Genomic DNA, 19,132 nt, shown 5'->3' with positions numbered 1-19,132 from the left:
TTGCTATTTTTGATTTATTGTGTTTGGCCATTAGGATCGAGTACTTCAACGAGATAATGTATTCTGTTATTATGTTTTGTTGGATTATATATATAGTGATCTCTAATTGATGTTTTATTAGCAGATTGGTAGTATAAATAGTTGGTTATTGGATAAAATAGAATTCTAAGGAAATGTTTAAATTAGGTTTAATGTTAGTCCTTAGTATAAATATTCTTTGTTTTTCATTACTCTTTACTTTTGGATAGTTGTATTTCTCTTTCCTAATCTACTTAGTTTTTCAGGATTTACAATTTTTTTTTATTTTTTTGTATTCTTCTAGCTAGATGTTTCTCTTTTATAATTTGTGTTTACCTGAGTTGTGTTTTCGTTTTTTAATGATATTTTGATTTCTTACAAATATATATATATATTAGTTCTAAGCAAGCCTCAGGTCTTGCTTTGGGCTTGGGACGTGACAATTAACCAAAATTCAATTCTAATTGTGGCAGTATCATTCACTAGGTGAAGATCATATATAAAAGAAATCATGACAGAAACTGTTGTGGCCCTTGTCATCAATGAGCTGGTTCAATTGATTGTCCATGAATCAAAACTGCTAAAGGGTGTCCATCGGGAAGTTGTGGACATTAGAGATGAACTGGACAGCATCCAGTGTTTCCTCAAAGATGCAGATAAAGGAGACCTCCAAGATGACGCCAAAATGTGGGTGCAACAAGTGAGAGAAGTAGCCTATCATATAGAAGACGTAATAGATGAATATGTTCTTCACGAGGCACAACGTTGTCATCATCAACAAAGTTTTATTGCTTTCCTCCATAAAATTGGCCGTTTATTGAAGAAACTAAAACCACAACACGACATAGCAACCAAGATTCAAGATATCAAATTATCAGTTCGTGAAATCAAGGAACGAAGTGAAAGATATGGTTTCAGTTCCTCAAAGCAAGGATCAAGTGGCAGTGCAACAAATGTTACATGGCATGATCCTCGAGTGGGTTCACTTTTCATTGAGGAAGATGAAGTTGTGGGCATTGAGTATACAAGGGATGAACTCGTAAGCTGGTTGGTGGGGGGAGAATCTAAACGCTCTGTGATTTCAGTGGTAGGCATGGGCGGAATTGGTAAGACAACTCTTGTTAGGAAAGTATATGAGAATGAATTAGTGAAAATGCATTTTGACTGCCGTGTTTGGATCACAGTGTCTCAGTCATACAATGTCCAAAAGATACTCATGTCCATGGTAAATCAAATCTACCACGAAGAAATAATAGCTCTAGGGCAAATAGATATGACAGACGAGATCACACTAATTAGCCAGCTGAGGAAATGTTTACAACAAAAGAAGTATGTTGTGGTTTTTGATGACGTCTGGAAGACAGAGTTCTGGGAAATTGTGAAACATTCTTTACCATGCAGCAACAAAGGCAGCAGGATTATCATCACAACACGCAGTGAACTCATTGGTGTTTCATGTAAAGAATCTTTAACTGATACGGTACACAAGTTACAACCTCTGCCTCAAGAAAAGGCTTGGGAATTGTTTTGCAGAAAGGCATTCCAAACCGAGTTTCAGAGATGTTGTCCCAGTGAGTTGATGAGACTGTCGATGGAAATTGTCAAAAAATGTGAAGGTTTGCCACTTGCAATTGTTGCCGTAGGTGGTCTTCTGTCAACAAAGGAGAAGGTGCCATCAGAATGGAAAAAGTTGCATGATAGCCTCAGTTACGAGCTAGAATGCAATCCCCACCTTACAAGTGTCACAAAAATTCTCTCTCTTAGTTATCATGATCTTCCATGCTACTTAAAGTCTTGCTACTTGTACTTCGGTATTTTTCCAGAGGACTACTCAATCAGTGGTGCAAGATTAGTTTGGCTATGGGTTGCTGAGGGATTTATTACAAGAAAGAAGGGAGAACCATTGGAAGATGTAGCAGAAGAATTTTTAATGGAACTCATCCACAGAAACTTGGTTCAAGTTTCATTTGGGGAGCTTGATTATGAGATATACAAAAAGTACAGAATCCATGATCTGCTACATGAAATCATCCTATCAAAGGCTCATGAGTTGAATTTGTGTCAAGTTCTTGATGCAGATGACACAACTTCCAATGGAAAAAGTCGATGCCTATCAATCCACGATGCTACAGAAAATGTTTTTGAGTCAAGTGAGTACTCTCGGGTTCGTTCTATTTTTCTCTTCAACATTACTGAACTTACCAGGTCTTTCATAGTTGAATTGTTTAAAAAGTTCAAGCTTTTGAAAGTATTGGATTTTGAAGACGCTCCCATTGATTATCTTCCTCAAGAAGTGGGTACTTTATTCCACTTGAAGCACTTAGGTTTGAGGAGAACAAAAGTAAAGATACTTCCAAAGTCGGTGGGTAGGCTACAAAACCTTCAGACACTAAATGTTATGGAAACCGAAGTGCGTGAGCTACCGACTGAGATATTTAGGCTTTATAAGCTGAGACATATCTTGGCTCATTCTCATGACTTCGAAATGAAAAGTAGCCTTTATTCAATTAAAGGAGTAAAATTACATGAAGGCGTTGGATGTTTAAAGGACTTGCAGATGCTATCATTGATTGAGGCAAACCATCATGGGGTCGGTCTATTTAAAGAGCTCGAAAAGTTGAGTCAATTGAGGAAGTTGGGCATTTCAAATATGACCGCAGAACGTGGGAGGGCCCTATGTGCTGCCATACAAAACATGGTCCACCTTAAAATTTTGATTGTAGGCTCAATTAGTGAAGATGAGATTGTAGACTTAGAATCAATTTCTTCGCCACCTCCATTTCTAAAGCATATCTATCTAATGGGGCGATTGCAAAAGTTGCCGAACTGGATTCCAGAGCTTCAAAATCTGGTCACATTAATCTTATTTTTCTCATCATTAAAGGAATATCCACTGCCGTATGTCCAAGCTTTGCCAAATCTAATTACCCTTTCCCTTAATCATGCGTATGATGGGGAGCAACTGCATTTTAAGAAAGGTAGTTTTCGAAGACTCAAGAGGCTCACCCTCAGAGATATGAAAAAATTAAAGATGGTGGAAATGGACAAAGGATCACTGCCTAATCTTGAGCAACTAGAGATTGGGCCATGCCCGCAAATGAAGGAGGTACCCTCTGGAATACAACACCTTGAAAGCCTAAAGCTTATCGACTTTTATGAAATGCAGAGAGAATTTGTGCTACGTATGCAGCCTGATGGAGGCATAGATTATTGGAAAGTCCAGAAGGTAACTACTATACGTCTCAGGTATAGGATTAAAGGAGAACGATATCAAATATACAAGCTCGGTGACTCGGACTTATTGGAGCATCTGCAAGGGTGAGTCTTGGAGAATCAAACTACCATGTAAAATTTCAGTGATGAACAAGGTATGCACCGCTAATTAGCCACAAGTTTTCCATGATTATATATATATATATAATGATAAAATTCTTCACATTATGTGGCTGACTAAGAAAGTCTTACATTGGCCACGCAATGAGTTCCCACCTAAGCTACAGTTAGAAATACTACCAACTCCTTTTGCTCTCTAAATTGTGTTCCTTGTTTGTTGTACTTCTATTTATTTGATATTTTAATCTATCATCACTAAAAATAGTTTGATACTACTAATCTATGTAACGACAAGGATCTAGCCGTTGTAATTAGACTTGGGCCAACACAGAGGATTTTAGAGAGAGGGGGGGGGGGGGTGGTTTATTCTCATATGTAACAGTTTTGAGGGCTTTGAAACCAATGTGTTATAATGGATAGTTTATTTAGTATAAGAAATTGTTACTCTTATGCGACAATAGGACATTGGAGTATTTTCATAAAAGAGTTATATTTTTGTTGTATTTCCCCATAAATTGGAAATATTCAAGACCTTCGAACTCGCACCATCCATTATCCAATTAATTATAATAGAACAAAATTGCCTTGAAATAACATCGCATTATAGTATAACTTCAGAGACTAAAATGTTAAAACAACGCTGAAATGCTTTAAAAAAAAAGGGTTATGTATTTGGCTAAACTGGCATTTTGAGTGGACAATGTTTAATCAGGAAGGAGCTTGAAATGCATTCTCATGTACAATAGTTTTTCCTTGTGTCTTTTGCAGTTGTTCTTCTTGGCGCTTTGATTCGACATCAAATCTTTCAGTTCATGGCTTGGCTTCGACAACAGATCAATGGAATAAGAGGCCATTGAAAGCAATAAAAAAAATGAGTATTATAAGGCACTACTACTGTTCAGTGACAAGAGGGACTACTTTCTTAATGGATGGCTTTTGTGTGGATATTAATGTGTGCTATTCCCTCACGAAAGCTATAGTCGTTATTCCTAGCTATTTCTCATTTTGAAATAACTATTCAACATATATAGATTGTAGCTATTTCTCATTTTGAAGAATAACTATTCAACATAGATTGTTATCCTGTGAATAATTAAATAACCAAATGAATGGAATAACTATTCTCCCGTATAGCTATTCTATTTTGAGCTCTAATCCGCATACCAACCATACCCTTAATGAGTCCCTTAGTGAATAGAAAGAAGTCTCATTCTCAACCTACACAGCTAGCTCAAACAATGGGGTACGGTATATGTCTCGTGCAAAAGAAAGAGTGGTAGAATTTCATGTACGATGGAATATTACCTTAAATAAGAATGGTGAAAGTGATTAGTATCACATTAGTGATAATAAGTTTAAAATTGTCTCAACATGTTAATGCGGACAAAGCAACAGTGACACGTACAACTCTCCAAATCTTCAACAAAATAAAGCATGTTTAAAATTTGCAGTTGAGCCAAGTTAAATGCTATCATCTTTGTCTTCAAATTTGCTGAGATTTGAAAATGAATTGATTAGAAAATTAGAATGGAGGAATTAAGATACTGACATGCATAATTGGATTAGAAAACTTCGGGTTTGAGGATGATTTTGTTGTGTCAATCCACGTGTCTTCAGTGGCTAACGATCGAGGTGAGGTCTAAGAAGGGCCATTTCTCTTCTTATGCCATTTGTTTCAAGTGCTTCTCAAGACAAGAGTGTCCCATTCTTCATAACCGAAACAGTTCCAAGTTGCCAAAATTACAACGAAAGATCTGTTGGCAAGAAAGGTCTTGGCGCAGCCTCTTAGACGGAGAGAGATAGAGAGGAAACTCCTCCACAGAGATAGAGAGAGAGAGATAGACTCCAAAACATGACGACGGTGGCAGGCAGGCGGAAGGGCCGAAGCACGTGGATGGGGGTTCGATGTTGGAGCTTATAGAGGCCAAGAAGGCCATTGCTCCGGATAAGCAAGCCAAGAGGTTGGGTTTTTTGTTTCGTTTTTGGTTATGATGAATATTGAATTTGTGAATTATCATGTTCCATATAGCTGTATATATTGATCTTTTGGTTTTCTTTCTGGGGATGTTTTGGTGGAAGATTTTTATGTTTTTTGATTAACTTTGAGACAGGCAACGCAAGTAGAATTGTTTATGATATGATTTGGTAGTACAAATAGTTCGTTCTTGGATGAAATAGAATTGTAACAAAATGTTTCAATTTCCTTGAATATCGTTATTAGTATAAACAGTCTTTGATCTTCAATAATCTTTATCTTTGGACAGTTGTGTTTGTCTTTTCTAATTTGCTTATTTTTTAGATTTTTTTTTTTACCCTTCTACTATTTAGTGTAAGTGTATCTCTTGTATAGATCCTATTTACTTGGGTTACATTTTTTATTTTTAATGATATTTTGATTATTTATAAAAAATTATATATATATCAATTCTTAATAGGAGTCATGTCCTGGTTGGGGCTTGGGGTGTGACAGTTTAACCCAAATTCTTTACTAACTGTGACAATATCATTCATTAAGTGAAGATCAAAGTAAAAACCATGACAGAAACCATTGTGGCCTTTGTCGTCAACAAGTTGGTTCAATTGATTGTTCATGAATCAAATTGGCTCAATGGTGTCCACCTGGAAGTTGTGGACATTAAAGATGAACAGGAGAGCATCCAATGTTTCCTCAAAGATGTCGATAAAGGAGACCTCCAAGATGGCGTCAAAATGTGGGTGAAACAAGTGAAACAAACAGCTTATCATATAGAAGATTTAATAGATGAATACGTTCTTCACATGGCACAACGTCATCATCAACAAAGTTTTATTCCTACAATCCTACGCTGTCTTAACAATGAGTGTTCGATTGTATCTCTTGGTGTGTTTGATCTTGAGTAATGCTAGAAGTCTTTCTCATATTCTTCTTATATCCCTCCAAAACCGATGTAACTTTTAAAATTATCATTGGATTAAAAACCAATAAAATAATCTATCACAAATTTAATGGTAATACTCTTTGATCTTTGAGGTGACCTTTTTTTTAGAGTTAAATACTATTCCAGTATCTGTAGTTTGCATCAAAATTAAATAGTCACCTGGGTTTTCAAAAATATCGCAAATGGTACATGTGATATGCTAATAAACCCACTTGGTACCTATGTCAAAATTTCGTTAAATTTTTTAACGGAATGTCACATCACCCTTACACGTGGGCACCACGTGGCGTGGTACCTGGGTTTTGGGTGCCACATCATATTTTCTTTTAAAAAATAAAAAAATAAAAAATAATAAAAAACCAAAAATAAAAAATAAAAAAGATTGGGGTGGCCGAACCACCCCCTTGGGCGGCCGAACCACCGCCAGGCCAAATGGGGTGGCCGGCCACCAATAGGGGGTGGTTCGGCCACCCCAATGTATGTTTTTTTTTTTTTTGGATTTTTTTTTTTAAATTTTTTTGGTTTTTCATTTCTTTTGGATTTTTTTATTTTTTTTATTTTTTAAATAAAATATGATGTGACACCTAAAAAATCAGGTACCACACCACGTGGCACCCACATGTAAGGGTGACGTAGCATTCCATTAAAAAACTTAATAAAATCTTGACAAAGGTACCAAATGTGTTTATTAGCTTACTATAAGTACTATTTACGATATTTTTGAAAATTCAAGTCACTATTTGATTTTGGTGCAAACCACAGGTACTAAAATAGTGTTTAACCCTTTTCTTTTTGTGGCTTTTTTCTTTCTTTTCTTTCCTTTTGTTGCGAGTCAAGTCCCAAATGGGAACTTGACCTTATTTAGTTGACCTTTTTTTTTTTTTTTTTTTTTTTTTTTTTTTTTTTTTCAGCGCCTAACTAGCATCATTATAGAATGGAAAAATACAAAGTAACAATGCTATTAATTCGTAAATACTATTTCTAGAATTTTCCAGGAGAACGAATAACCTGCAGTCTTTCAAGCACCATAAATATAAAAAGAAACTAGCTGAGTCAACAAGAAGTATACGACAAGCATTACCAGAAGAGCTCCATTCCACTTTTATAAAAGTAATCCATATATCATTAAAAGCTTAAGCTACTCTAGGTACGCATCAAGTATACAAGAAAAACTTCATTTCACTTTCTAATGTGGCATATATAGTTAAAGCAAAATTCATTGATAATGCCAACAGTATCATTAACCAGATTTCGAAGACAGGAAACAATGGCAGAGATAGCTGTGACCCTTCTCAATGACAAGTTGGTTCAGTTGCTTGTTCAAGAAGCAAAACTGCTTAACGGTGTCCACAGGTAAGTTGTGGGTATTAGTGATGAACTGGAGAGCATCAACTGTTTCCTGAAAGATGTTGATGCACGGGCCAAGAAAGGAGGAGACCTCCAAGATGGCATGAAAGTGTGGGTGAAGCAAGTGAGGAAGGCAGCCTTTCATATTGAAGATGTTCTAGACGAATACATTCTTCATGTAGCACAGCATCGTCATCAGCATGGCTTTGTTGCTTTCCTCCACAAAATTGGTTGGTTGCTGAAAAAACTAAAACCACATCATGATATAGCCTTCAAGATTCAAGATATCAAAACATCACTTCATAAAATCAAGGAACGAAGCGAAAGATATATCATGAATTCCTCAGGGCAAGGATCGTGTGGTGGAGCGACAAATGCCACATGGCATGACCCTCGAGTGGGTTCCCTTTTCATTGAAGAAGGTGAAGTTGTGGGTATTGAATCTACAAGGGATGAACTTGTAAGTTGGCTGCTAGGGGGAGCAACTAGGCGCTCAGTGATTTCAGTGGTAGGCATGGGCAGGATTGGTAAGACTACTCTTGCCAAGAAAGTATACGAGAATGACTCAGTGAAGGGAAACTTTGACTGCCAGAGTTTGGATCACTGTGTCTCAATCACACAACATGCAGAAGATACTCATGGCCATGACAAAGCAAATCCACCAGGCAAAAAAATTGGCTCCAGGGGAAATAGACATGATGGACGAAATCACACTAATTAGCCAGCTGAGGCAATATTTTGAGCAAAAGAAGTATGTTGTGGTTTTTGATGATGTCTGGAAGTTGCAGTTTTGGGAAATTGTGAAACATGCTTTACCATGCAATAACAGAGGCAGCAAGCTAATAATCACAACCCGCAGTGATCGTGTTGGTGCTTGTTGTAAAGAATCTTCATCTGATCAGGTACACAAGCTGTAACCTCTATCTCAGGAAAAGGCTTGGGAATTGTTTTGCAGAAAGGCATTTCAATGTGAGTTTCAGAGGCGTTGTCCCAGGGAGTTGGTGAGATTGTCATTGGACATTGTCAGAAAATGTGAGGGCTTGCCACTTGCAATTGTTGCCTTAGGTGGTCTTCTGTCAACAAAGGAGAAGGTTCCATTAGAATGGCAAAAGTTGTATGATGGTCTCAGTTCTGAGCTAGAAAGTAATCCCCACCTTACAAGTATTACAAAAATTCTCTCTCTCAGTTATCAGGATCTGCCTTACTACCATAAGTCTTGCTTCTTGTACTTTGGTCTTTTTCCGGAGGACTATTCAATTACTGATTCAAGATTGTTTCGGTAATGGATAGCTGAGGGCTTCATAAAAGGAAACAAGGGCAAACAATTAGAAGAGGTTGCAGAAGAATACTTAATGGAACTCCTCCACAGAAACTTGGTTCAAGTTTCATTCAGAGAGCTTGATTATCAGGTACATAGAAAGTACAGAATCCATGACCAGTTACACGAAATCATCCTATTAAAGGCAGGAGAGTTGAATTTCTGTCAAGTTTTGCAGGCAGAAGACTCAAGTTTCAATGGGAGAAGCCGTGTCTATCAATGCATGATGCTAGAGAAAATGTCTTAGAGACCATTGAGTACTCTCGGGTTCAGTCTATCTTTCTTTTAAACATTACTGCAATCCCCAGGTCTTTCCTTGTCAACTTGTTTAAAAAGTTCAAGCTTTTAAAAGTGTTGGATTTTGAAGATGCTCCCATTGATTATCTTCCTGAAGAAGTGGAGAATTTATTCCTCTTGAAACACTTAAGTCTGAGGAATACAAAAGTGAAGATGCTTCCTAAGTCGATGGGTAGGCTACAGAACCTACAGACATTAAATCTCATTGAGACCTCAGTGCATGAGCTACCAATTGAGATATTTAGGCTTCATAAGTTGAGACATCTTTTGGCACACTATTATGACTTTGAAATTGAAAGTAGTTTGTATTCAATTAAAGGAGTGAAAATACATGAGGGGGTAGGATGCTTAAAGGACTTGCAGTTTTTGACGCTTGTGGAGGCAAATCACTATGGTCTTGGTCTAATTAAGGAGCTAGGAAAGTTGAGGCAGTTGAGGATGTTGGGCATCTCAAATATAACCGCAGAACATGGGAGGGCTCTGTGTGCCTCCATAAAAAGTATGGATCACCTTAAAATTTTGGCTTTAAGCTCGATCAGTGAAGATGGAATTCTAAATTTACAATCCATTTCATCTCCGCCTCAATTTTTAGAGCACATCATTCTAAGGGGGCGGTTGGAGGAGTTGCCCAACTGGATTCCAAAGATTCGGAATCTTGTCACATTAGGTTTATATTTCTCGGGGTTGGAGGAAGATCCTCTACAATATCTTCTGCCTTTGCCTAATTTAATTAATCTTTTCCTCAATCAGGGCTATGATGGAGAAGAGCTGCATTTTGAGGAAGGTGGTTTCCGAAAACTCAAAAAGCTCACACTCAAAAAGTTGGACAGATTAAAGATGGTGAAAATAGACAAAGGAGCATTGCCCCTTCTTGAACAACTAGATATTGGACCATGCCCGAAGCTAAAGGAGGTACCCTCCGGAATCCAGCACCTGGAAAATCTCAAGACTTTGGACTTCTCTGAAGTGCCACAAAACTTTGTGTTGTGTATGCAACCAGATGGAGGCAATGATTATTGGATAGTCATAAGGTACCTACCATCCGTTTCAGGTATAGGATTAAAGGAGAACGATATCAAATATACAAGCTTAGTGACTCAAATTTGTTGGAGCGTCTGCAAGGGTGAGTCTTGGAGGACCAACTGCCATGCAGTTTCACTGAAAGACAAGGTATGAACCTCCAACTCACAGGACTGCCTCAAAAACTTTAGCAGTTCCTTTATATGTAATGATAAAGAGTCTTCACTAACCAAATTTTCATGCTTAAGATTTGCATAGGCCAGTGATTTCCAACCAAAGCAACAGTTGAATAAATTACCACAGCTTCGACACTTATAATTGTGGTCTTTTCTGTTTTTTGTACTTTCTATATATTAATATTTGATGTTTTCACCATTGAAAGATGATTCATATTAATCTATTGTTTAAAAAGGATCTAGATTTGATAATTAGACATTAACCAGCACACAGGACCTTTTATAATCATAAGCCTTGATTCTTAGTCTATGGCTTTGCAACAATGAATGGTGCAGCATAGCTAACCAATATCAATCACAAGAAATAAATACAAAAGGCAGGGAGGACAAAAGCAGCGCTCTAAGCAAACAGCAAAGAAGAGGACAAGCTTGTTCAAGCATAAAACAGCAATAGTTATGTATTATCATTTTACATGTAACAATTGTTAGAAAAAAGTTCAAGTAATTCTCTTTCTTCTATTACACTAGACAAGTGTGAATGAACTTTGAACAACAAATAATTAGTGCCAATCATCAGAGGATGCAACCTGGTTGCCATCTTAGTTCAAGAAACGATCCAATCCCAAAGGATCTACGTCAAAATCCGTATACGAAGGATAAAAATTTGTCCTAAATTTTCAATTGAAGAAAATCAACATTGCAGCATACTATCAATTCTAGCAATTTATCTTTAAACAACCACAAGCCACAACCTATAACACAAAAGCTTACCTGTTCTAGTCTGTCCAAAGCGCAATCATGTGATCCAACAATCCCAAAGCCTTCTTCACAGCCTCATCACCACCAACATCCTTAACCAAGCCCAAAGCCTCATTTAATTCCAGCGCTTCCTTAATCCTTGCCTCTCTCAGCAAACCCCTATAAACCCACGTCCCTAAATCTCTTCCCGGCACCAAATTCACACCCAACATCGCCCTCAAAACCTTCAAGGCCTCAAGAACCATCCCCTGCTTACAAAACCCATAAACAAGAATTCCGCAAACCTTCTCATCCAGCACACACGGCGAGCCCGGCCTCACCATCCAGTTGAAGACTTTCAAGGCCTCCTTGGGCTTGTACTTCTTGAAATACGAAGCAATGAGCATGGTGGTGATGTGGATGAGGTGAGAATGCGCCGCTGGATTGTGCTTGAGGTGGGTGAGGAGGGACATGGGGAGGGACATGTCGGGCTGGGAAGTGAGGGAGTCGACGAGAATGGAAAGAGAGAGGGATTTGGGAGGTGGGTTTGTGAGGAGGACTGTGGAGGTGAGGTGGATTGCTGTGGGAAGGTGGTTTGAGAGGCAGAGGCGTGGGAGGAGGAGGTTGATCTTTGTGAGCTCTTCTTGAGTTAGACTTGAGTTGGTGATGGGTTTTGATGCAGGAGAAGCTTCACTAGAAGAGGAAGAAGAAGCAGAAGAAGATAGTGGTGCAATGGGAGTTTGGAAGACGAATGAGATGATGGGTTTTGAGGGAAAGGCGACATGTTCAAGCTGCTTCAGTTGGAGTAATCTCATTCTGATCGACTCTGCTCGGCTGCTAACGCTAGCTACCTAAAGTGTACCCGTTTCACTTGATCATTTAAATTAAGGGTACTATCCACACACCCCTCAAACAAGGAATATAATCCTCTCCGGCCCAAAATGATTTAGTAACTAAAAATGTTTGAGTCACAAATAGATACTTGTCTCGTTAACCAAAAAAAAATAATAATAAAATATTATTTTATATTAAAAAAAAAAACTTATAAAAAATTAAGAGGTGGTCTATTCACCCCCAAGGGCCACGTTGGGCCTGGCCACCCTAGACTAGCTGTCTGGGATGACTCCATGGCCCTTGGGGGTGGGCCGGACCACTCCCAAGGGCCAAATGATGATTCTTTCTTGTTTTATTAGATTTGGCCCTTGGGGGTGGCTACCCCCAAGGGGCCATGGGTAGGGCTGTTAAGTGAGCGAAGCGTCTCGCGAGCAAGCTCGGGCTCGGCTCGCATAAGCTCGGCTCGAATATTAAATGAAGCACTTCATGAACACAAATTCTGGCTCGAATATTAAACGAAGCAAGCTCGGCTCGACTCGGCTAAGCTCGTGAACAGCTCGTATAAGCTCGAGTGTGTGTATATATATATAAACTAAGTAATAGATAATTAATTATAAATCTCATAATTATTAAAACCTTAAAATTGCATTTATATTTAAGTGTTAGAGAATGAAAAATTCTAGACCCTTCGTGATGAAAGAGAGAGAGAGCAATCATTAAAAAGACCTCGATTCAATTAGAGCAAATCCAAATGAAAGGAAGAAGAATCAAGCAGAAACTATTGAGGGAGATTGCGAAAGGCATAAACTATTGATGAATCAAACAGACCCAAACACTATCACTACATGTCTGGTGAGTGAGAGTAAAAGAGTGGGAAATGAGAGTTCAGGTGGAAGATCCGTTGTGACTGGTGAGGGGGATTGAGAGAGAGACGTTAAAAAAATATTTTTTTGTAGGGTGCATTGTCCCAATGCAGTCTGAATGCAACCTGTTAAGTTGTCCCACATTGTTAAGAAAACATCAATCTCTAAGTTTGCTTATCTATAAAATGATGCATATCCTATCTCTTTGAAACCAAATGCCTTGCTGTATTGACCCAGGCTCCATACTCGACTAGCTAGGCTAAGCAAATACTCATATGCAAACTAACTTCTTAAGTCGTTTAGGAGTACTTGAAGTTAAAAAAAAATTTTAAAACAAAAATATTAAATATAAGAGCCAGCTCGCGAGCTAGCTCGGCTCGACTTATTATTAGCTCGAGCTCGATTTTTTTGGCTCGCCCTTGAGCTCGACTCGAGCTCGAGCTCGAGTAAAATTTAAACGAGCCAAGCTTGAACAAGGGAAGCTCGCCCAAGCTCGGCTCATTTACACCCCTAGCCATGGGGTGGTTCGGCCACCCCTTCAGCTACCATTTAATTTTTTGTAATTTTGTTTTATAATTTTTTTTTAATATGAAATAATATTTATTATTATTTTTTTGTTAATAAGACATGTGTCTTATTTATGACTCTAAAATTTCTTAGAAATTCTAGCTATGAACTGGATATTCTCCAATCTATTTTGGATTGGAGATGATCCTATTCTCTTAAACTATTACCAATGTTTCTCCAAACTTTTAATTGTGACAATATTTCCATCAAACTATCAAAACATTATCAATGTATCTTCAAAGCTTGCAAAAAGATAAAAGTGCCTCTATATTTCTCAATAAGACAAAAATACTCCTATAAATTAATAAAAAAACATTTAATAATTTTAAACAAAAATTTTTAATTTTTTTAAAAGAATATTTAAAAAAAACAGAAATTTTATTTATTTATTTATTTATTTTAAAAAAAATATTGTTTTAGAAAACAAAATTTTTTATTTTCTTAAACGAAAATTGTTAATTTTTTAAAACGAAAATTTTTATTAAAAAAAGTTATAAAATAAAACAAAAATTTTTAACTTTTATAACAAAATAAAAATCTAAATTATTATTTTTTTTCTTATAAAAAGGATTTTTTTTTTTTTTAATTTTAAATTTTCCACTATTTGGATTTTTTTTTTTTTTAATTTTTTTTTTTTTGAGTTTTAAGTTTTTTCTAGAAGTTTTAGTTCTTTTAAGGTGATAACGAAGATGTGACTAGCCTTTTTATTTTTTATTTTATTTTTTTTTTGAGTCGTTACAAAATGTGAGATAATTTTTTTTGAGGCTCATCTGTCCAACCAGAGAGCGGATTGTGCAAAACTTACTTGACAAGCTTTCTCGTATTTAGTTTTTGACATGTAACTAGTTATTTTTGGGTGATAGCGCAGATAAGAGAATTTTTATGAGACAACTTTATAATGAATTTTAAAGAAGTTTCAAATTAACTAGTCATTTTAGAATGATAACGTAGATGTGATTAACTTTTTTTTTTTTTTTTTTTTTAAGTCCTTACAAAATGTGAGAATTTTTATAAGGTTCACTTGTCCAAACAGGGAGTGGATTGTCCAAAACTTGCTTGACTAACTCTCTCATATATATATATATATATTTTACACGTCCTCATAATAGGAGAATGAGAATTTCAATTAGAGAATTTTGTTTCATGAGGTGTGGTTTCTAACCGATTGAGCTCCCTCGTATCTATTTGTCCGAATCCCATCCATTAACACTTGGATGTTGCCTCGTATCTATTTGTCCGAATCCCATCCATTAACACTTAGATGTTGCCCCGTCATTCAAAGTAGGTTGAAGCACTTGAATTGAAGAAACAGGACGAAAACAATCAGGGAGAGAATTTTTGGATACTATAAATTCCAACTGAACGTTCAAGGGATTGGAGGAAGCTCCTTTTACTGGCTAGACCCTATATGAGACATCGCATTAGGAATTTACTGGCTAGACTCAATTCCAACCATACCACCTGGACGATGACGATCCTCTAGTTCTAAGCTGAGATGATTTGTGGATATTGTTGTCAAGTAAGATCAAGAGCATCATATCAATTGGGAAACTTGTAATTTCGGCTTGGGTTTCGGCTACCCTTTGGCACGAGTTACAGCCTAATTGCCACCACCAGGTCTCTCTCTTTCAAGTTCAAGGGCCGAGTTAACTTGACCACCAAAATTCCATTTTTGGGTTTTTGACTCAGTTCCACAGACCATTTTCCATTGCCGAAACCATCACGTAATACGGTAAGTTGGGATCTATTTCTTTTTCTCATCTGTGTTTTAAATTCGGCTCTGCTCTAAAGTAGTAATTTTTAGAATTTACACCCCACCTGTTCGATGAATCGTTTCTACAAGATCAGTTGTTAAAATATGGGAAATGTTATTAAACTAAGGAAGGCCCAACAAATTATTGGAAAAGATGATTTATTTGTTTCCAACTAGCGTACATGTTTCTACAATCATTTGTTTCTTTGAGCAAAGCATGTTTACAGATATTCTTGGTGACATTAGTGCTTTGTTATTTATTCTTTCTAGGTTGTATGCGACAATGGGTGGAGTGATAAAGAAGTTTTTCTTTGCGTCAATGTTTATGTGGATTGTTCCTGTTGCAATTTTGTATGGTTTTAACCATAATTTGCTTCCTGGTAAGATTCTCTTGTGTTAATGTTTAAACCATACATTTTAGTTTTCTAATGTGGCTAAGTTAATTACAATGTTTATAGATTTCTATTATCTGTTATCTTTTAGAGTAAAGGGATTACATTTCAGAAATGATTTTCTTTTGTCATGTTGTTAAAAGGTACTTGCCTTGGAAGCTTAAGAGTCCTAGTTGAGATAAATCAACGAATGCCTATAAATGGCAAGTGCACTTATGATGCTGTTGGCTCGCCAACATATTTAACCAGGAAACATGATCAAATTGAGTATGCAAATATCTTGAATCTGCCTTAGTATGTTGCCAATTTATCATGGGACTTCAGCTTCAAATAGTTTGGGAAAAAACAAAAAAGCTTTGGTAAGTTTCTGCCACAGTAGAGTCAATCAAGGTTCAGGAATTAGAAGAAATGGGCTGGAAATTGTATATTGGGGCTGACTTAGTTGACGCAGTTACATTAGGGATTCATGATGATTCCGGTTGTGAAATTGAAGTTCTCATGCAGAGTTGGCTTTTTTTTTTTTTTTTTTTTTGTTGAGACTCATAGAGTTGTTAATTATTCAATTTGAGTTCTGTTTCTTTATGGTAAAATTAGAGATTGATGGAAAGAGAACTCCTAGCTGTTGAAGTTGATGTACAACAATCTTACCCCATATCCATTTAATTTGATTGTTTGATACAAGTTTATCTGATCTTGTCCCAGAATCATACTGGCAACTGATTGTTTTTGTATGAGCTTCTAGGACAAAATTATTTCTTCTTGTTTCCTAAGAAGGTCGAATTATAAGATTTATTCAGGGCATGAAGAGTACTACATAGTTTATATAGATGTCTGGGGTACAAAGCATAGCCTAGCCAATGGAAAGTGGGAAAACAGAAAACCATTAATAATGCAGAAATGCAAAATCCAATGAACCTCTCCCATTGCTCTCTAATTAAATAGAACAAGAAAAATTAGAGAGGGAGAGAATTTCTTTTCACCTAGAGTTTCTAACTTTCTAGAATACCCTTTTCTTAAAAAAAAATTATGGGAATTTATTGGGTTTCTCCTCCTTCATTGACAATGCAAATAAAATTCTATGCTAATTGTAGAAGGTTTCTACTTTTGTTGTTTGTTTATCAATTTCATAACTTATCGAACTATGAGGTGTTGTAGGGACAGAGAGAGAGAGAGAGAGACAATGCAAATAAAATTCTATGCTAATTGTAGAAGGTTTCTACTTTCTTGTTTGTATATCAAACTAAAGACGTACTTTAATGTATTCATCATTCTCATAACTTATCAAACTATGAGGTGTTGAAGAGAGAGAGACAATGCAAATAAAATTCTATGCTAATTGTAGAAGGTTTCTACTTTCTTGTTTGTTTATCAAACTAAAGACATGCTTTAGTGGATTCATCATTCTCATAACTTATCGAACTATGAGGTGTTGAAAAGAGAGAGAGAGAGAGAGAGAGAGAGAGAGTAATGTCCCATTTTATGGTTTGTACGTAGCATATTTTTCTGTCTTCTCTTGTTAGAGCAGTAATTGATCTCAAAACCCTTAGAGGATTGTGAGATTATTATGTTATTTTTAAGTATTTTATTAGGATGGACATTTTCTTCTAAAAAATAGTTAGTCTGAAATATTTTCTAGCCAAAACCTAATTTGGACCCTTGAGTTTAGCTAAAAGGTAAATCCACTTTTCCATGTAGTTATTCCAATGTTTTAGCAAGTCACATCTCATTTTATGATCACTAGGAAAATTGCTAGTTACAGTGGCCAATGCAAGCCATTTATGTGACTTTTAATGGCTGTTCAGAGCCTCTTTCAGGCAAGTTGTAAATCTGTTCTTGTGACCATTAAGATATTGCTATCTGAACTGTTCTGCGGCCAAGTGTAGCTCTTCTTCCAAACGTAGCTTTTAGAGTTTTGTTTGGATGAAATTTCTTCTCCTTTCTTTCAGGGAGCAAAATGTCATTTTGATATTACTTTTCAATCTGTTTGGTTTAAGTTGATCAGATTCTGTTTTAAGTTTTGGTGGGGGGCTATGCAATTAGGTTATGGAGTTTCTTCTTTAGGCGTTACAGTCAGATGACCTTAATTATCTTGAACAGGTTCAGCCCATTTGTCTCCCCATTCTTTGACACTGGTGAGTGGCTTCCTTGCTGTCATCTCAGTCAACTTGGTTATTGCGTTCTATATATATATGGCGATGAAGGAACCATCGGATAAACATGAGCCGGATCCTGCATTCCTTGCTGAAGCCAAAGCTAGTGTCAGTCGGTTCACAAATCAAGCTGAGGATTCTTCCCAGTCGGAAAAGAAACAAGATTAGTTTTTAGCTTAATCCTTTCTCATGTAACCAAAATTGTCTTCATTTTCGTCGTTGTGAATGTAGAGATTCTGTTTCTGTAGAGATTATGTTGAAAGCAGATTCATCTTTTCTATGATTGTGGCTTTGGCTCTCATTTATCGCATATGGATTGAAAGAATTGCCTGTTGTGATGTTAATAATATGGAACTTGAAGAATCTTTATTCAGGCATTTGTGCCAGGTGCTAGATTTGAATGTTTCTTCTTGCAGGAACATGACAGCTACCTATCTCATACAAAAGCTCTGCAATAATACTCTCATACCTGGTACAGATCATGTTTGGTTTTTATCTGTTATATTTGTTGGCTTGTTTCTAATTCTATGAGACTTGCTTGTTTCTTTTGCATGGGATTTTCCTATTTGTTTGTTTATTTCAGTAATATTGCATCCATAAGAAGAAGAAAAAAAAAAAAATTATTCAAGTCATAATTTGGTTATTTAAGTAATATTTTATAAAAAATAAATAAATAAAAAAACAAAAACAAAAAAACTCTTACAAAGTAATGTGGCACAACATGATTGAAAAGGAAATGAATTCAAATTTCAAAAATTTAATTATGTTGTGTCACATCAGTTTTCATTCAATAAATTCGGACATAAATGGGCAACTAAACAAAAGAAAATCATTGTATGCCAAGTGTTCGTACCTTCGGTACACAATACCGTTCCTACTCTACAAATAGCAACTTTCGACAGAACTAGAGTCTTTAGGGCTTAAATCGAATTGAATTAATTTGAATATTGAATGTTCAAGCTTAATTCGTTTAATTTTGTTTCGAACACGAGCTAAGCTCGAGTTTTGTCACTAAACTTAATAATTTGTTCAACTTTGGTTCATTTATTTTTCATAATGAGTTTGAATTTATTCAAGAGTTGCTTAATTGAGTTATTCATTGTTTTTTATATATAAAGTAAATATCATCATTATTTATATTTTTCATCAACTCATACTAATCATTAGTTAATTATTATTATTAAGATTATATCATTTGAATTAATTAAACAAATTATTTTTTTATTTATAAAACATATAAAAATTAATGTCACCAACCTCATATTTGTAACGAAACATACATGATTTTTAGCTTGAAATGGACTATCCATCATATAACTTCTAACTTTTTCTAGAATCTAAAACAATTCAATCTCTACAGTGTATATATATACACACACACATACACTAACATCACAATCACAAGGAT

At 36.1% G+C, this 19,132-nt stretch overlaps 3 protein-coding genes and 1 pseudogene across 10 annotated transcripts; 3 read left to right on the top strand and 1 right to left on the bottom strand.

Annotated features, from left to right (window-relative positions):
• Positions 1–529: 529 nt before the first annotated feature.
• On the top strand, positions 530–3,340 carry LOC132169226 (disease resistance protein RPM1). Its single transcript, XM_059580294.2, has one exon. It carries the CDS (start codon positions 530–532, stop codon positions 3,338–3,340), a length of 2,811 nt encoding a protein of 936 aa, XP_059436277.2.
• A 2,468-nt stretch (positions 3,341–5,808) lies between these two features.
• LOC132169225 (disease resistance protein RPM1-like) lies at positions 5,809–10,358 on the top strand (annotated as a pseudogene).
• LOC132172349 (uncharacterized) lies at positions 7,334–12,024 on the bottom strand. 8 transcript variants are annotated; one of them, XR_015909774.1, is made up of 4 exons: positions 11,199–12,024; positions 8,771–8,913; positions 8,433–8,689; positions 7,334–7,863 (listed from the first exon to the last, which is right to left on the bottom strand). XR_015909774.1 is itself a non-coding variant. In XM_059583834.2 (2 exons), the coding sequence occupies exon 1, from the start codon at positions 11,978–11,980 to the stop codon at positions 11,204–11,206; it is 777 nt and encodes a 258-aa protein (XP_059439817.2). In that variant the 5' UTR covers positions 11,981–12,024; the 3' UTR covers positions 7,334–7,863; positions 11,199–11,203. The 8 variants fall into 8 exon arrangements, 3 of the variants coding, with proteins under 3 accessions (XP_059439817.2, XP_059439816.2, XP_088368274.1); XR_015909771.1 differs by having other exon boundaries at positions 7,334–7,854; XR_015909773.1 differs by having other exon boundaries at positions 7,334–7,854; positions 8,433–8,686.
• A 2,565-nt stretch (positions 12,025–14,589) lies between these two features.
• LOC148588001 (uncharacterized) lies at positions 14,590–18,097 on the top strand. Its single transcript, XM_088519344.1, has 3 exons — positions 14,590–15,161; positions 15,453–15,562; positions 17,672–18,097. The coding sequence occupies exons 2-3, from the start codon at positions 15,466–15,468 to the stop codon at positions 17,890–17,892; spliced, it is 318 nt and encodes a 105-aa protein (XP_088375470.1). The 5' UTR covers positions 14,590–15,161; positions 15,453–15,465; the 3' UTR covers positions 17,893–18,097.
• The last annotated feature ends 1,035 nt before the right edge of the window (positions 18,098–19,132 follow it).

The sequence above is a fragment of the Corylus avellana genome, chromosome 1 (genome assembly GCF_965113065.1).
Source record: "Corylus avellana chromosome 1, dhCorAvel1.hap1.2, whole genome shotgun sequence".
Taxonomy (NCBI): Eukaryota; Viridiplantae; Streptophyta; class Magnoliopsida; order Fagales; family Betulaceae; genus Corylus; species Corylus avellana.
Note: the sequence above shows the minus strand (reverse complement) of the source record. Positions and strands in the feature narration are given on the sequence as shown.